A 15,573-nucleotide genomic window follows, 5' to 3' on the forward strand; every position below is an offset into this window, starting at 1 on the left:
TATGCGATTGTGGGCGTTAGAGGGGGCGTGGCACCCTTTTGAAACAAACTTGCGCTGCGTAGGAACTCCTAGAATCTGCATGCAAAATGTCAATCTTCTAGCTTTTATAGTTTCCGAGATCTCAGCGTTCATACGGACAGACGGACAGACAGACAGACAGACAGACAGACAGACAGACAGACGGACAGACGGACATGGCTAGATCGACTCGGCTAGTGATCCTGATCAAGAATATATATACTTTATGGGGTCGGAAACGCTTCCTTCTACCTGTTACATACTTTTGCACGAATACAATATACCCTTTTACTCTACGAGTAACGGGTATAATGAGCGATATGTTTCGAAATATTCTTGTTTTATGCGATTAGAGTATGGGATTAGTTTGTTTTATCAACATCGGATGCGTGAATCAGCACAGTTGAGAAAGATTTTACAGCAACTCCTAAGAATAAGAATGTTTTCAGAAGCTATCGGTGTTTTTATTTTTTTTTGTATTTTCTGTATAAAAACGGGATATTACTTATATTTTACAGCATAAGCGATAAACTATAACATTTTTTGGTACTTAGATGCCAGTTTTTAAGCAGAAAGATTGCCTTGTTGATAAAAAAAAAAAAAGGCATATGTTTAATATTTCAAGTGAAATATTTGGATTTCCAAGTAGTTCGTGACATTTGGTTATAAAAGATTACGTGAAACTGTCACAAATAAGTAAAACATTCGACTGTATTTGTTTTTCATTAAAATACTTTTTTCATTTATTCCAGTAACTCTTAGCCAAACCAAAGTTGAAAACGATGCGCCCCTCAACAATAATTATAAAATGTAATTAAAAACACCATCATCAATGTTTCGCCCCAAGGAAGAGGAAGAGGAAGAGCAAGAGGCAGAAAGTGTTACTCCATTTTCATTTGGGAGCAAACAACAAAAGGGAGTGAACAGCATACAACATACATTCATAGTGTGAAAATGCATGCGTGCAGCATAAACAATAGGAAAAAAAAAGTGGGGGAAGCAGCACTCACACAACCACAAACAAACACTGAAAGAAAAACAAAGGCAATGGCAAAATAAAAAGACTCTTAAAACGTTAAGAAAGCCTTTCGCACGCATTCTTTTCCGGCTCCATTGTTATTGTAATTGTTGTTGCTGCTAACGAAGGAAAGAAAATGGATATGGAAATGCACAAAAAAAAACCTTGTCGAGTATGTCTTAAAATATTTTTTAATTTCTTTTTTTTTGTATTTTTAAATCACAAATAATTATATATTTTTCCAAATTTTATGTATTTGCAAAAATTAATCATTTTTGAATACAAATAAAAATCCCGTTTTAAAATGGAACTGATACAAAAAAAAAACATGCATCCTCCTATAAAAATCCAATGACTGATTTTATATACGACACTTTTTTTAATTTTTTAATAATTGTATTTTATATACTATTTATTAAATGTACATATACTATTAAAAGCTATAAAATCAAGTTTTATATAATCGTTTTTTTCCGTATAGAAGAAAGATGCTAAAATTAAGAGAGGGGGAGTGGCGAAGACGACGTGTTGAGTGCCACAATTTTCATCTTTCTGTCTTCTCTTCTGCGGCGGCATTTTCTCCGCAGGCTGTGCATAAAAAAGCGAGAATAGAGAAATGGATACCAAGCCAAATTCCTCGACTTTGGGATACCCGTTATACAATTTCGTTTCCACTTATACAATATAACCTTTGACTCTTAAATGGAAAGGTATAAAAAACTAGATGAAAGACCCGAAACAGGAATTTAAGGATCACTTAAAGATCGTAAATCCCGTCTTATTTTTCCAGAGTGTGGAGGACAGTAAGAAATCGGAATAAGAAGAAGAAGCGGTCGACTGGGACCGGTTTGGCAAAAGATGGTGGTGAGTTTTCCAAAGTTCACCCACCGCACCGCACCACACCACACACACCTATCTACCCACCCAACTTTGGCTTTTCCTCTTAACAACCCTCCTCAAATTTTACTGGAGCATAGAGAAAACTCGTAGATGACACACAACAACAACAAGAACAACAATAAACCAAACAGTGCACTCTCGATAAAGTGTGAAATATCCTTAAAACTTCCGGACTTATTATTTTATTATTTAAAATGCAAACTTTTTCAATATTTTCAATCTGAATTTAATCTGAAATAACTCTATTGATAAATTTCCTCAAACACAACTTTTTTCTTATTTTACTTAATTTTAAACACAAGAAGATATTCTATAAAAAAGTATTCCTACTCGTATTCATAAAAATGATTGCCTGTTTCAAAGCAAGTGTGTCTATAATCGTCAAAATTAGTAGTCTATGTCTATTACACTTAAAGAAATAATGTTCAAATGACAAATTGCAGGGTGTACTGTAATGACAACGAGGGCAAAGAAGACGATTTCCATTCCGGCACAAAAACAAAATCCGCTAAAACTCGCCGATGGCCGTCGCGGTGGATGATGATGGGTGGTGGGGATGTTGGGTGGTGGGTGGTGGGGTGGCAAGGTGGGTGGTTGGGTGGTTAGGTGGCACAAGTGACGCTTTCGCTTATGGCGACAGCCTGGCAGCTTTGACATTTGCATGTGTATTATGCGTGGCCCTCTGGGCATGTGCCTGTTGTATGGGGAGTTTTCGCCAATACCAAATACCAAACGCATACAAACATCCTCCTCCCAGATGGGGGGAAAATCCTTCAAAGTTCAGAAGCACAGAACAGAAAGGAACAGAAAGGAACAAAACAGAACAACAGGCAACAAAATCATCGCCATCGCCAAGTTTGTGCTTCTTTTTGTTCACTTTGAGTGCGAGACATATGGACAGATGGTCAGAATCCGAATCAGAATCAGAATCCGAAACAGAAAAAGAATCAGAAGGACACCCGGCACCCTTGACATTTTCCAATCAAGCTTTTGGGCACAGAGATTGGATATTGGATGGCCATCTGATCCAGATATAGTGATCAATTACCGACTCAACTTGATAGCTTAATTGGCCTTCAAAGTTCAATGGTTTCGAGGGAAATTAACCTCAAGCCGTCAAACTTAAGGCATTTGAACGAATGATTTGGAAATCAAGTTTTATAGTTGGGTTGAATATGTATTTTGAGAACTACTTCGAGTTAGTTTGGTATTTTTCCGTATGTTCCATTTAATCTTTGAGAACTACTTTAAGAAAGTTTGGTATTTTTTCTTATGTTCCATTTAATATTTAGAAATATTTAACACTAAAGATTAGGGAAAACGACAGTATGCTTTTTAATAGAAATGCTCAATATTTAAAATTTGAATACAAACAATTATGGGAATTTCGTATACTTTTAAAGAAATATCCTAACTCTTATAATCTTTCAGAGAGCTCTACACATTTTACATATTAGACCAGGAATTACTTTGTAATATAAAGTCTATTTGAAGTTATTTATCACATCCCGAGCCCTGCTAAACAGGTCTTTGTGGTTCAGCCAAGATTTATCGGCTCATTCCGTCCGTTTTCTGGTTGTCATCGCATCCGTGGGCTGGCGTACTATCCCTGCTCCATCCTCTCATCCTCTCCAGTGCAGAAGTGGCCCAGAAAGCTGAGACTGAAACAACAACACACGTTGCCTGCGCCACAGGCATCCGCATCCGCATCCATCCACATATTCCATATATATATTCCATATTCGGCAATCCTTCGTCGTGAATTGTTCTCCTCCGCAGTTGAGAAGTTCAGAGGGCTGCTCCTGCGGTTGTCGTTCCCAAAAATAACTAACCCCCGAGAAGATCGTGGGCCAAGTCGGAAAATGGGAAATGGGAAAACGGAATGCTTGGACATGGGCAGCAGCCACAAAAGCACAGCAACACACACACACGCACACAGCTTCACACACCGGCGACGGAAAAATCAACGAATGCGGCTGGGTTTTTCGGGCCTGGCGTCTGCCCTTCCCTTAGCCATTTTCCACTTTCCCGCTGGCAGGCGCCAACCACCCCCGAAAATTGCCACCCACCTTGCATACACGCAGGAAAATGATGAACGTGCCTTCATACATACGTTTTATTCGCAAATAATCATTTGATGGGACTAAAAATATGGTTTTTTATATGATTAAAAAAAGTTTTTTTTTTTAATATTAGCAAAAATAAATACCAGAAAATACCATATTTTTTACCATATTTCCATCATATTTATTTCTGTGTAATTTTAAGACATTGCTGGCGGCACTCGAAAACGGCATCAGCAATTTTTTTGTTTATTTTTAGCACTCTTTGTTGAAATATGTATTTTTTTTTTAATTTACCCCCCATTTGTCTGCCTTTGCTATTTGTTTTTCCATTTTTTCGTTTTGCTGTCTCATTCTGCTAAACGTTAATTTCAATTTGAACAAGAAAGGAAGCTAGCTTCGGCCAGCCGAAGCTTATATACCCTTGCAGATCATTCCTATTAATAAACAAATCGCAAAAATGTTCAATTTTCTAATATTTCTCATTAATTTTCCGATCGTTCCAATGGCAGCTATATGATATAGTCGTCCGATTTTGATCAAATTAAAATTGAAATTCGAAAATATTTAAAAAGAGTCATATCCTAGAGTAGAAGATCAAATAAAAACACCTCTTAACGAGGTAAAAAACTAGTGACGACCGCACCTTCAACATACAAAAGTTCTGATATCAACATTTGTGACGAAAAATTATTACACTCGTCATTAAATAGACTTTCTAATATTTTCTCATTCGGCCCGCCCTAGCAGACTATTCCAGCCTTTTTCCCTTTAGAGGCATTTTCTATTGCAGCATTTTCTACGCTGCAATAGAAAATGCCTGTGAAGGGAAAAAGGCTGGAATAGTCTGCTAGGGCGGGCCGAATGAGAAAAGATTAGAAAGTCTATTTAATGACGAGTGTAATAATTTTTCGTCACAAATGTTGATATCAGAACTTTTGTATGTTGAAGGTGCGATCGTCACTAGTTTTTTACCTCGTTAAGAGGTGTTTTTATTTGATTTCCTATTACTTTTCCGATCGTTCCTATGGCAGCTATATGATATAGTCGTCCGATTTTGATTAAATTAAAATTGAAATTCGGAAATATTTAAAAAGAGTCATATCCTAGAGTAGAAGATAATTCAATAAAAACCAAAGAAGCTAGAATTTATTTCCTATTACTTTTCCATTAATTTTCCGATCGTTCCTATGGCAGCTATATGATATAGTAGTCCGATTTTTTAAATAATTAATTCGAAATTCAGATATATTTAAAAAATGACATCCCCAAAAGTAGAAGGTAATATTTCAAAAAACACCGAAGCTAGAATTTTTTAAAGTTTTTTTTTTGTCGATTGTTCCTATGGGAGGTATAAGATATAGTTGTCCGATCCGGTCGGCTCCGACATATATACTACCTGCAATAGAAAGAAGACTTTTGGGAAAGTTTCATCCCGATAGCTCAAAAACTGAGAGACTAGTTTGCGTAGAAACAGACAGACGGACAGACGGACAGACGGACGGACAGACGGACATGGCTAGATCGACTCGTCTTGTGATGCTGATCAAGAATATATATACTTTATGGGGTCGGAAACGTCTCCTTCACTGCGTTGCAAACTTCTGACTGAAATCATAATACCCTCTGCAAGGGTATAAAAATCATTCACACTTGCAGCAGTTCGAAGCTTTTAAGTTCAGGCCATGGGGATGACTTTTTATGGCCGGGAATCGTTATCATCGGAAAATGTGGGGGTTGATCTCGTCCACAGCGAGGTTTTAAAGTTTACTAGACAACCTTAGGGCTTCCAAAGCGGGGTTGACTTTTAAAAGGAGGAAATAGTACGATTAAAAGACAAAAGGATTAAAGTACGTTTTCTATTCAAATCCTATACTTTCGGTATAATTGAAAAAGCAATTATTTACACTATTTAATTTTTGAAAACCTATCTGATTTATTCAACAAATGAATTCATTTGGCTAATCGGCGGTCTGGCCTTTCCATTATGTAATGGATTTAAGTGAATTATTTTCTGGAACGAGGTTCGTTCCATTCCCTCACGACTGTCAAACTTTGAACTACATTTCTAGTTTCGTTTCTTTTTTGTGTTTATAATGCTGTGTCTACAATTTGGCAAAATTACAAACTAAACAGTAAAATCAGCAGTGTGTGTGTGTGTGACAGAATGAAGCAGTAAATATATATAGATGAGTGTATCCAGATGGAAAATGAGTATATAAGTGCACAAAGAAAAAGTTTTACCAACATTATTCAACATTTTGGTTTTTCATTTAAATGTATTATATTTTTAAAATTTTTATTGAAAACATGGAAATATCTAGCTATAAGGCGAATATTATGAATTTTAAAATTACAATCATATTACAATATTAATAATATTAAAACTTAATTAATTTTCAAATAATTTGGACTTGTATTTTTGAAAGAATTAAATGTTTTTAAAAATGATATGAAATATTACATTTTAATAAATTTAAAGATTTGTATTTTTTTAAACTATGAACAATAAAAAATTGAAAACAAAATATTCTTTGTGCAAGAACCATAATTATATGGGGTTTACTTTTCATTTTTATTTTTGCCAAAAAAAAAGAAAAACTTACCGCAATTTGTTGTTGCCAGCGCGACGCTGGCTGCAGTCGGGCGTCGCTGCTGACGCCGCTGCTTCTGCTTCTTCTTCTTCGGCTGCTGCGGTCGCAAAAAAAAAGTTGGCAACTTTTGATGTTGGTTTTCGGTTGGTTTTAATTTTTTCTTGGCTTCGGTTAACGCTTTTCACCAATTCCTCTGCTGCTGCTTCTTGTTATATTTTATGGTTTTTATTTTACGCTGCTCTGCCTCGGTTGCACTTTCAAAGAAAATTCCAAACGTTAAAAAAAATTGAGAAAAAAACACATTTCACGGTTGGCTTCATTAGCATTATTGTTTGTTTGTTTGTTGTTGTTTTCGCTTAACACTTTCTCGCCCGCGAAAGTCAAATGAGATGCAGATAGAAAGATAGATAGAGAGAGAGAGAAAGAGCAAGAGCCACTAAATTAGCTATGTAGTTTTCCCAGAATTTGTATCGTTAATACAATTTATATGCCAGGCAAGACCTTAAAAATTACCTAAAGCTATTTCCGATGATATCTTTGTGTTTATTAACCTTTAGTGGTAATTGTAAGTTAAATATTAACATTTTTGCGGTCATCCTCTATAATATATGCATTTTATTTGATTTTTGTACTTAAGATTTGTACTTAAGATTACCAAAAATAGGCAAGTCAATCTAGGGTTAAGAATTTTTTTTGCCACTCTGAATTTAAACACGTTCTAGGAAATATATCGCAACTGTCATTACAAATGGGCTTTTCCTCTAGCTCCGTTGCCCGAAGACCAGTAACTTAATGGCCCTATAAGAACATTTTTCATTCCACATTTTAATGTCCCTATAAAAGTTCAGTTATCTTGCAATTTAAGTGGAATTAATTCAGTTTCTTAGCCCCTGGGTAAGAAAATAAAGATATTTTTGGTTTACAACCACAAAATCTCTATAGTTGGTATTAAAATTCGTTAAATCGGGAACATTTTTTATCATTTAAAATCAGCTTTAACTTGGAGCACACTTTTTGCAGGATGCTGCTAATTAGGAATCTGCTGGATTCGCTTAATCTCGTTTACATCATCGTCGGTAGCCGAGTACCGGGTATCGGGTATCGAGTACCAACTGCCGAGCACCGTTAGGCGGCTGCACTTAATGAGCCTGAACTTTCACACCGCTGCAGCAAAACTGAAGCTATTATGTACACAGAAAAAAGAAGTCTAGTAGATATATTGATATACTCCAAATTTAAAAAAAATGTAAATAAAGGAATAATGTTCAGTAATAATATTTGACATATTGATAGGCAAATAAATATAATTTTTAATTTTATAAACTTTGATAGAATCTGATGATTTATTGAATCCTTTAAATTGTTGCATATTTAAGATATGATTATAAAATGGAAACGGAGCCTCACCATATAGATCCTATAAATTATACTATCCTATTGTGACATTTTAAATTTATGTTTGTATTTTCGAAATATTTTATTTTTGACAAATGGAAATTCTGAATGGTCGTGCAAAATGATATATGGATAAAATCAAATAAATCATCCTAACGCGATTTAAATTCCTGTTTTTTTCTGTGTAGCGCCGACGGCCTTGGCGGCTAATTACCGGCGACCGGTAATGCGGTCGCTGCGCCGTCGACGCTGCGTGGGCGTCGCAGCCTTAATCCCGCTCGAACGGATTAAGTCGATGATGCTGGAATGGAATGGCGAATGGCTTCAGCTTTGGGCTTCAGGTGTGCGAACGGGAGCGGATCGATAAATGGAAATCGCACTTCCTCTCCCTCTCTCTCCTTCACTCCTACTCCTCCTCCTCTGCTTTCTTCTCCCTTCTGTTTACACTTATTTACCATTCAGTTTCTGCTGTTTTCCGCCTTACTTTACACGCACACTGGCACACACACACACGCGCACACGAACGGACATGTAGAACAACCACTAAAGCACCGTTAGTCCATCAGCATCCGAAGAAATTCGAATTGTCTCGACCGCTCTGCCGGCGTCGCTGTCTGCGTTGGCGTCGCCGTCGGCGTCCTCATGCTGTTGTTCTTGTACTTCTTGTACTTTTCGTCTTTTTCCCATGGAATTCGCTTTACACACGATTCTGTGTTTACGTTCTTGTGCCGCGATTTTAAGTACTGTTATTACTTTTGGCCGTCACTCGTTTGTTTGTTTTTGTTTTTTGCCTTTGTGCATAGACCGTAAATGCCCGCAAATATATTTGTTACATAGGTATATGCGTATTTTCGTCTGTTTTATTTATGCACTGCACAAGTCCTTATTGTTGTTGTTTCTTGCGGAGAGACGCGCACGCAGCGTCGTCAATGGAGAAAAATAAAAGAGAAAGCGTCCGCTCAGCCACTCTCCGTTGACCGCGCGGTCGGCGAGCTTTTTTGCAACTGACTTTCGAGTTTCCTTTCCTTTCCACGCCAAACTTTCGAGGGCAGCCGCCGGCAGGGCTGCCAGCTCCGACTTTTTCCCGCCAAGTCTGGCTATTGTGGCGGGAAAAGTTGCCGATAGCTAATTGAATCCTTTTTTCTAGCTCTTTAGAGTAGCTATTTTAGCTATTGTCGCATTTATTAATTTTGTCCACTAAATCATATGAACTAAAAATCAAATTAATTTACAAGTCTTTTAAATCCGCTTATATACATTTCAAAATATTTTGCTTAGTTTTCTTTTTGTCCCGTCAAAAGAGACAAAAAAGTTGGCAACACTGGCCGGAATAGGGTGACCAGCTGCCCTGCAGTGAAAGTGTAATTTTTGAACTTGGGCGCGAAACTCAAAACTAAAAATTAATCTATTAAGTTTTTTTAATTAAGGGAAATAAATGGTAAAAGTAACATGGTATACATAAATTTTGTTTATGTAAGCTTTTTTGTTGAGGAATTATTGGTATGCCAGTCTTTTTAAGATAATAAATTAACTATATAACTATATGTAGCTCCCCATTTATGTACTTGTCTTTTAAGTACAAGTTTACTTTTCCATCTGTTTCCAGAACAAGTTTAAATGCATATAATACAGTCTAATATACCACTGGAATTAAAAATCGAACATTCGAGTACCCAGAATTTGGCTTTTGTTTACTAACCGATCTTAGAACTACTTAGGGCTAACACACAGAGGCATATCACACGTAGGGATTCCAGTTGCTGCCGTCCTCGGGCAGCAGATTGTTGGTGATCAGCAGGATGACGTCGATGATCCACCAGACGCCCACGCCGCCCATGGTCAGCAGCTTGCCGACGGCGGTGCCCGTCTGGCCGAGGCAGAAGCGGTCCATCCCGAGGAAGCCGAGGAGCATGCTGTAGATGAGGGTGGTGACGAAGTAGTGGTCCGTGTACCGGATGCAGGGCACCCCGGCGCGCAGGAAGGTGCGGTTGCCGAAGCACTCGATGTCCGAGAACACGGTGCACGACACCTCGGTGTGCTCCACGTCCTCGTAGGTGGATCCGCCCCACTTGGAGCAACCGATCGGCCGGCCGTTCTTCGCCGTCGCATTCTCCTGGCGGTCCACGGGCTCCTTGCACTCGAGGAAGTCGCGCGGCAGGAAGGAGCAGTTCACATACGGCCCCAGTGGATGAAAGGCGGAGTTCCCGGATCCGCCGGCGGAGGAGGAGGACCCCGATGACGACGAGGAGGAGGAGGCTCCCAGGCCGGAGCCAAGTTGCGCCTGCACGGGCACCACCGATTGCACCGCCGTGCCGGAAACCACCGTCTGCGGCTGCTCCTTGTCGCTGCGCGCCTGGATGGCCAGGGCGCGGGAATTGGTGGCCACCAGGAACGCCAGAAATCCGTAGAAAATACGCATCTTTGCGAGCTCCGAATCAAAATATTGCCAGCCAGTGTAGCCACACCCTCGCTTTGTTAACAGCGCGCTGTTATCTTTGATAGCAGATGGATGATAGTTTGGATTTTCTGTTAGCAATGCAAATAAATATATCGCACTTGAAAGAAGAAAATTATAATTAATATTGATATTTATTTAAATTTACTTTTATAAAAAAACAGTAGATTGATCACTATGGACGGCAGTCCATGTAGTGACGAAGCGCACCAGGAGAGTGTGCGAAGGCGACTACTATATATACACGAAGAAATGAAAATCTGCTGTGATAGTCAGATCGTAATGAGTAATACACCAATCGAAAGGTATTGCAAAAACTTAAAGGATTGCATACCAAGACTTTAAGAAAATCAATTGGATTGGGAGAGAGAGCGGTGAAAGTGAAAAAGTAAAAATTTAGAAATTTGGAGCTGTTGGGGCCGGTGGGGATAAATGCCCCCTCGCAATGATTTACTTGTATTCCTTTTGAAAATACCCGTCGAATGAGGGGTCATTTGTCAAAATCCGACGCTCCGTTCAAAAGTTATAGCCAAAATAAGATTTTCTTCTTCTTCCCAAAATGAAAATTTAATTCTGTTTGTCCACTTGTCCACTTGTCCACTTGTCCACTTGTCCACTTGTCCAAAACATGTTTTTTAAGTTCTGAAAATTTGATATGACGTTCATCACATCGATATAAAAAACTTTTGTTCTACCACTTTTGGAAAAACTCGCTAGTTTAGCGGGAAAACAGCTATAAATAGCTAAAATTCGGAAAGCCGTAACTTCTATACTACTAAAGCTACAGACTTGTGCTGCATCTCGTTTGAAAGGTATTTTGAAATGCTATAAACGCCTTCTATATGCAATTTGTGTAAATGTAATAGTTAAAAAAATATGAACAAAAGACAATTTTTTAAAACTTTTTTTTTAGCTTTTTTTTATTTTTCTCAAAAACGGCTCTAACGATTTTCTTTAAAACCTTAAACTGTATAGCCCTTGAGATTCCTTAAATTTTGGTATATAACACATTACTGTAAAAAGTCACGTTTAATAGTTATTTTTATACGAAAATAGCCACTGTTGCCAGCTCGAACAATTAACGCTCCCTGAGTATTGAATTTTGTGGGAGGGTATCCGAACTGTATTTTAGGGTCATGGAATCAGTAAATTTGCACTTAAGAGTTCCATATAGGAATCTTTTGTTCTACGACTTTTGGAAAAAGCCGCTGCTTTAGCGGGAAAGAGCTAAAAATAGCTAAATTTCGTTAGTTTGTAAGTTCTACACTACTAAAGGTACAGACATGTGCTATACCTCGTTTAAAAGGTATTTTGAAATACTTCAACGCCTTTTTAACTCAATTTGTTAAAATACAATAGTTTAAAAATTATGATTGACCAATTTAAATTTAAATGTATATATTAGCTCCTATGAGAGCAAAAGTAAACAAACAAAAACTTCTGATATCAAATAAAAACACCTCTTAACGAGGTAAAAAACTAGTGACGACCGCACCTTCAACATACAAAAGTTCTGATATCAACATTTGTGACGAAAAATTATTACACTCGTCATTAAATAGACTTTCTAATATTTTCTCATTCGGCACGCTGCAATAGAAAATGCCTGTGAAGGGAAAAAGGTTGGAATAGTTTGCTAGGGCGGGCCGAATGAGAAAATATTAGAAAGTCTATTTAATGACGAGTGTAATAATTTTTCGTCACAAATGTTGATATCAGAACTTTTGTATGTTGAAGGTGCGGTCGTCACTAGTTTTTTACCTCGTTAAGAGGTGTTTTTATTTGATATAACATATTGTTAAAATATAGGTTGGTCTAAGATCTTTTCAAATGTTTCACAATATAAGAATTTTTATTAAAAATGCAAGTTAAATAAATATTTTCAAAACAATTTTCAGATAAATTAAAATATTTATATATTACATTAACTAAAATATTTATAGCCACTATGTTATTTTTATTAAATATTTGTATTCCTTACGATATATATCGTCTCATCTCTACTCCCGATAGGCCACATTGGTGTGCACACACTGGCCGCGTAATCAGCGGGCGCCAACCATTTTTTTTTGTAGGAAAACAAGAGAAATAAAGAGCGTTCTCCGTCCGCTTTTCACTGGCAGTACGAAAACAACGACGGAGCAGAGAACAGAAAAAAAAGAACCAGAACAGAAGCCACATAATCCGAGGCGTCATTTTCCACCATTTTATTTGAGTGATTCGTGTGATTTCTGCTGTGTCAGCTGAATAAATTTCAATTGCAAGATGAAGCTGCTGCTCCTGGTGGCCACCGCGGCCTCCGTGGCGGCACTCTGCGCCGGAGAACCGTCGCTGCTATCCGATGAGTTCATCGAGGTGGTGCGCAGTAAGGCCAAAACCTGGACGGTAAGCGAGATTATCAATTCCTTTGTTTTCCCCCTGCTGACGTGACAAGAAAATTGCATTTTCCGTACTCTAACCACCCAGGTTGGGCGCAATTTCGATGCCTCCGTGACGGAGGAGCACATCCGCCGCCTGATGGGCGTCCATCCGGATGCGCACAAGTTCGCGTTGGCCGAAAAGCGAGAGGTTCTGGGCGAGCTCTATACCGCCGTGGATGGGGATCTTCCCGAGGAGTTCGACGCCCGGAAGCAGTGGCCAAACTGCCCGACCATCGGCGAGATCCGCGACCAGGGATCCTGCGGCTCCTGCTGGGCCTTCGGAGCCGTGGAAGCCATGTCCGATCGGGTGCGTTATCTGTTATCTTATCGATTTTGTGGACTATCGATTCTTTGTTTAAACAGCTGATAGATATATATTTCTTCTTTATTAAATGATTTCATTGTTTTCTGCTGATTTCGCCACGCACAGGTGTGCATCCATTCCGGCGGCAAGGTGAACTTCCACTTCTCGGCCGACGATCTGGTGTCCTGCTGCCACACCTGCGGCTTCGGCTGCAACGGCGGCTTCCCCGGCGCCGCCTGGAGCTACTGGACGCGCAAGGGCATCGTCAGCGGAGGACCCTACGGATCCAATCAGGTTGGTGGTCTCCTGAAGTCTTTTATCATCCATTTAAAGAGCATTTCAAGGGGTTTTTGAAAAACAATTTTATCGATATCTTTTTGTATCGAAATAGAACCCTGTTTATATTTCTTGGTAGTTTTATAGTCTAGTCACACTGTGTGGGGTAACCTATCGAGTGAGCCAATAACCCGATTACTCCAAAAAAGTGTTTCCACTTGGTTAACTCCAAATATCGAGTAATAACATCTAGTGTTTGTTGTTTGTGTTGTTCATTTGACTAGGGATGAACCTTCAACGATAGGAAATAAATACAAAATATACTGAAATATACAAAAAAATACTCCGAAATACCAAAGACCCTAAAAGTACCCCACTTTTGCCCACATCTAGTTGCCTATACACATCCTATGTAAAAAAAACAGGGTTATGTCAATAACCCCATAACTCCATAACTCCACCCCAGTGTAAATAGACTATTAAAAAGCAAATTCCTAAAAATTAAAAAAAAAAATTTTCCTGTCTTTTAAAATGGTTTTAATTTTTCTTTTTTCTTTAAAACCAACATTTTAATTTCGGAAAAAATTTTGTTTCTAATTTTTGACTTATAAAAACGCATTATATTCTAGAATTTTTGAGTTATATGTTTTTATTTGAATTTAAAAGTTCAAAATTTATTCTTTAACAATTTTTGAATACAATAATTTTAAATCAATAATTTACTGGGTCATTGCTACGCAAAAATTGCTTCAAAGATACTTCAATTTTTTCTTTGTTTGCTAGAAGTTAGCAACAAAGTTTACGAGGCCATAAAGTTATTTTAGACAAAAGACTGATATCGCTAGAAAGTGGCTTTGTATTTATCTCGGCATATAAATGCATATATTTATATACTTTTTGGATGCATTTTCAGTTTGCAATAATCGTTTGTCAAAAATATTTGGTGAGAAATCCTTATCCTTGAAAATAAACATACTTTCAACAATTGTTTGTTAAATAGTTTAACAGGAGCCCATAAAGAATGCATTTATATTATAAAATAATTGCTACTTGGGAAGCCTCAAGATAGAAACTTTCCACTGCAAAACACTGAAAACACCCTCCAAAACAGAGCAAATCCAGTCTAATTTAAACGTTTTTTTATTAAAGGGCTGCCGTCCGTACGAGATTTCGCCCTGCGAGCACCACGTGAACGGAACCCGTCCGCCCTGCGCCCATGGCGGTGGAACGCCCAAGTGCCAGCACGTCTGCCAGAGCAGCTACACGGTGGACTATGCCAAGGACAAGCACTTCGGCTCCAAGTCGTATTCGGTGAAGCGCAATGTGCGCGAGATCCAGGAGGAGATCATGACGAATGGACCCGTCGAGGGTGCCTTCACCGTCTACGAGGATCTCATTTTGTACAAGGATGGAGTCTATCAGCATGAGCACGGCAAGGAGCTGGGCGGCCATGCCATTCGCATCCTCGGCTGGGGCGTTTGGGGCGATGAGAAGATCCCCTACTGGCTCATCGGCAACTCGTGGAACACCGACTGGGGCGATCATGGCTTCTTCCGCATCCTGCGTGGCCAGGATCACTGCGGCATCGAGAGCTCCATTTCGGCGGGTCTGCCCAAGCTGTAGGATGTATTTGTATGATGATTATGATGATGTGTATGGCGGAAGGCCGCTGGCTGATATATCAACCCTCTATTTTCTATCGCCTCCTCTTATTTCCATTCCCGTTCGCGTTCGCAAATGACGTTTGTAGTTAATGTAAACAACAAAACCTGATTGATAATAAAGTATTGTACATGACTGTGGAACTGATGGTCTTCGGCTTACTGAACTCGGTACAGAGTGGCCTCTTTAACTAGAAAAAGTTAGGATCTAAATAGATAAGTCATTTGGATTTTTTGCTAATGTGTTAGAAATAACCCGACTATTTGGGAATAATAATTATTTATAATTATTTAAAAATTGCGGTTATCCCGTTGAAGTTGAGGAATTTCCACTGTGGCTTTCTGTATTTTGTATGAGAATTATAATGATAATAGTAACTATGTGCCTTGATCAATTCGCCTCTCTATACTATGCATTTAAATGGATTAGCTGTCAATCACCCGAGCGCTTTGTTGTTTTTTAGAATGC

At 38.5% G+C, this 15,573-nt stretch overlaps 3 protein-coding genes across 8 annotated transcripts in view; 1 reads left to right on the forward strand and 2 right to left on the reverse strand.

Moving 5' to 3' along the window:
- inaE (inactivation no afterpotential E) overlaps positions 1-9,019 on the reverse strand; it is a 32,231-nt gene extending 23,212 nt beyond the window's left edge. Inside the window, exons 1-2 of one of the 6 annotated variants that reach the window (XM_017137594.3) lie at positions 8,444-9,019; positions 6,606-6,847 (exon numbers count right to left, since the gene is read on the reverse strand). The gene's annotated coding sequence lies outside the window, so the exon portion shown is untranslated. The remainder of the gene's footprint in view (positions 1-6,605; positions 6,848-8,443) is intronic. The other 5 variants (XM_017137591.3, XM_070218513.1, XM_017137593.3 and 2 more) reach the window with 5 other exon arrangements.
- A 633-nt stretch (positions 9,020-9,652) lies between these two features.
- On the reverse strand, positions 9,653-10,469 carry amrt (TM2 domain-containing protein 2 amaretto). The gene has a single exon (XM_017137544.3). It carries the CDS (start codon positions 10,405-10,407, stop codon positions 9,727-9,729), a length of 681 nt encoding a protein of 226 aa, XP_016993033.2. The 5' UTR covers positions 10,408-10,469; the 3' UTR covers positions 9,653-9,726.
- A 2,019-nt stretch (positions 10,470-12,488) lies between these two features.
- CtsB (Cathepsin B) lies at positions 12,489-15,248 on the forward strand. The gene is made up of 4 exons (XM_017137624.3): positions 12,489-12,828; positions 12,910-13,170; positions 13,294-13,461; positions 14,593-15,248. The coding sequence occupies exons 1-4, from the start codon at positions 12,709-12,711 to the stop codon at positions 15,064-15,066; spliced, it is 1,023 nt and encodes a 340-aa protein (XP_016993113.2). The 5' UTR covers positions 12,489-12,708; the 3' UTR covers positions 15,067-15,248.
- The last annotated feature ends 325 nt before the right edge of the window (positions 15,249-15,573 follow it).

Source organism: Drosophila takahashii, chromosome X (genome assembly GCF_030179915.1).
Source record: "Drosophila takahashii strain IR98-3 E-12201 chromosome X, DtakHiC1v2, whole genome shotgun sequence".
NCBI classification, from domain to species: Eukaryota; Metazoa; Arthropoda; class Insecta; order Diptera; family Drosophilidae; genus Drosophila; species Drosophila takahashii.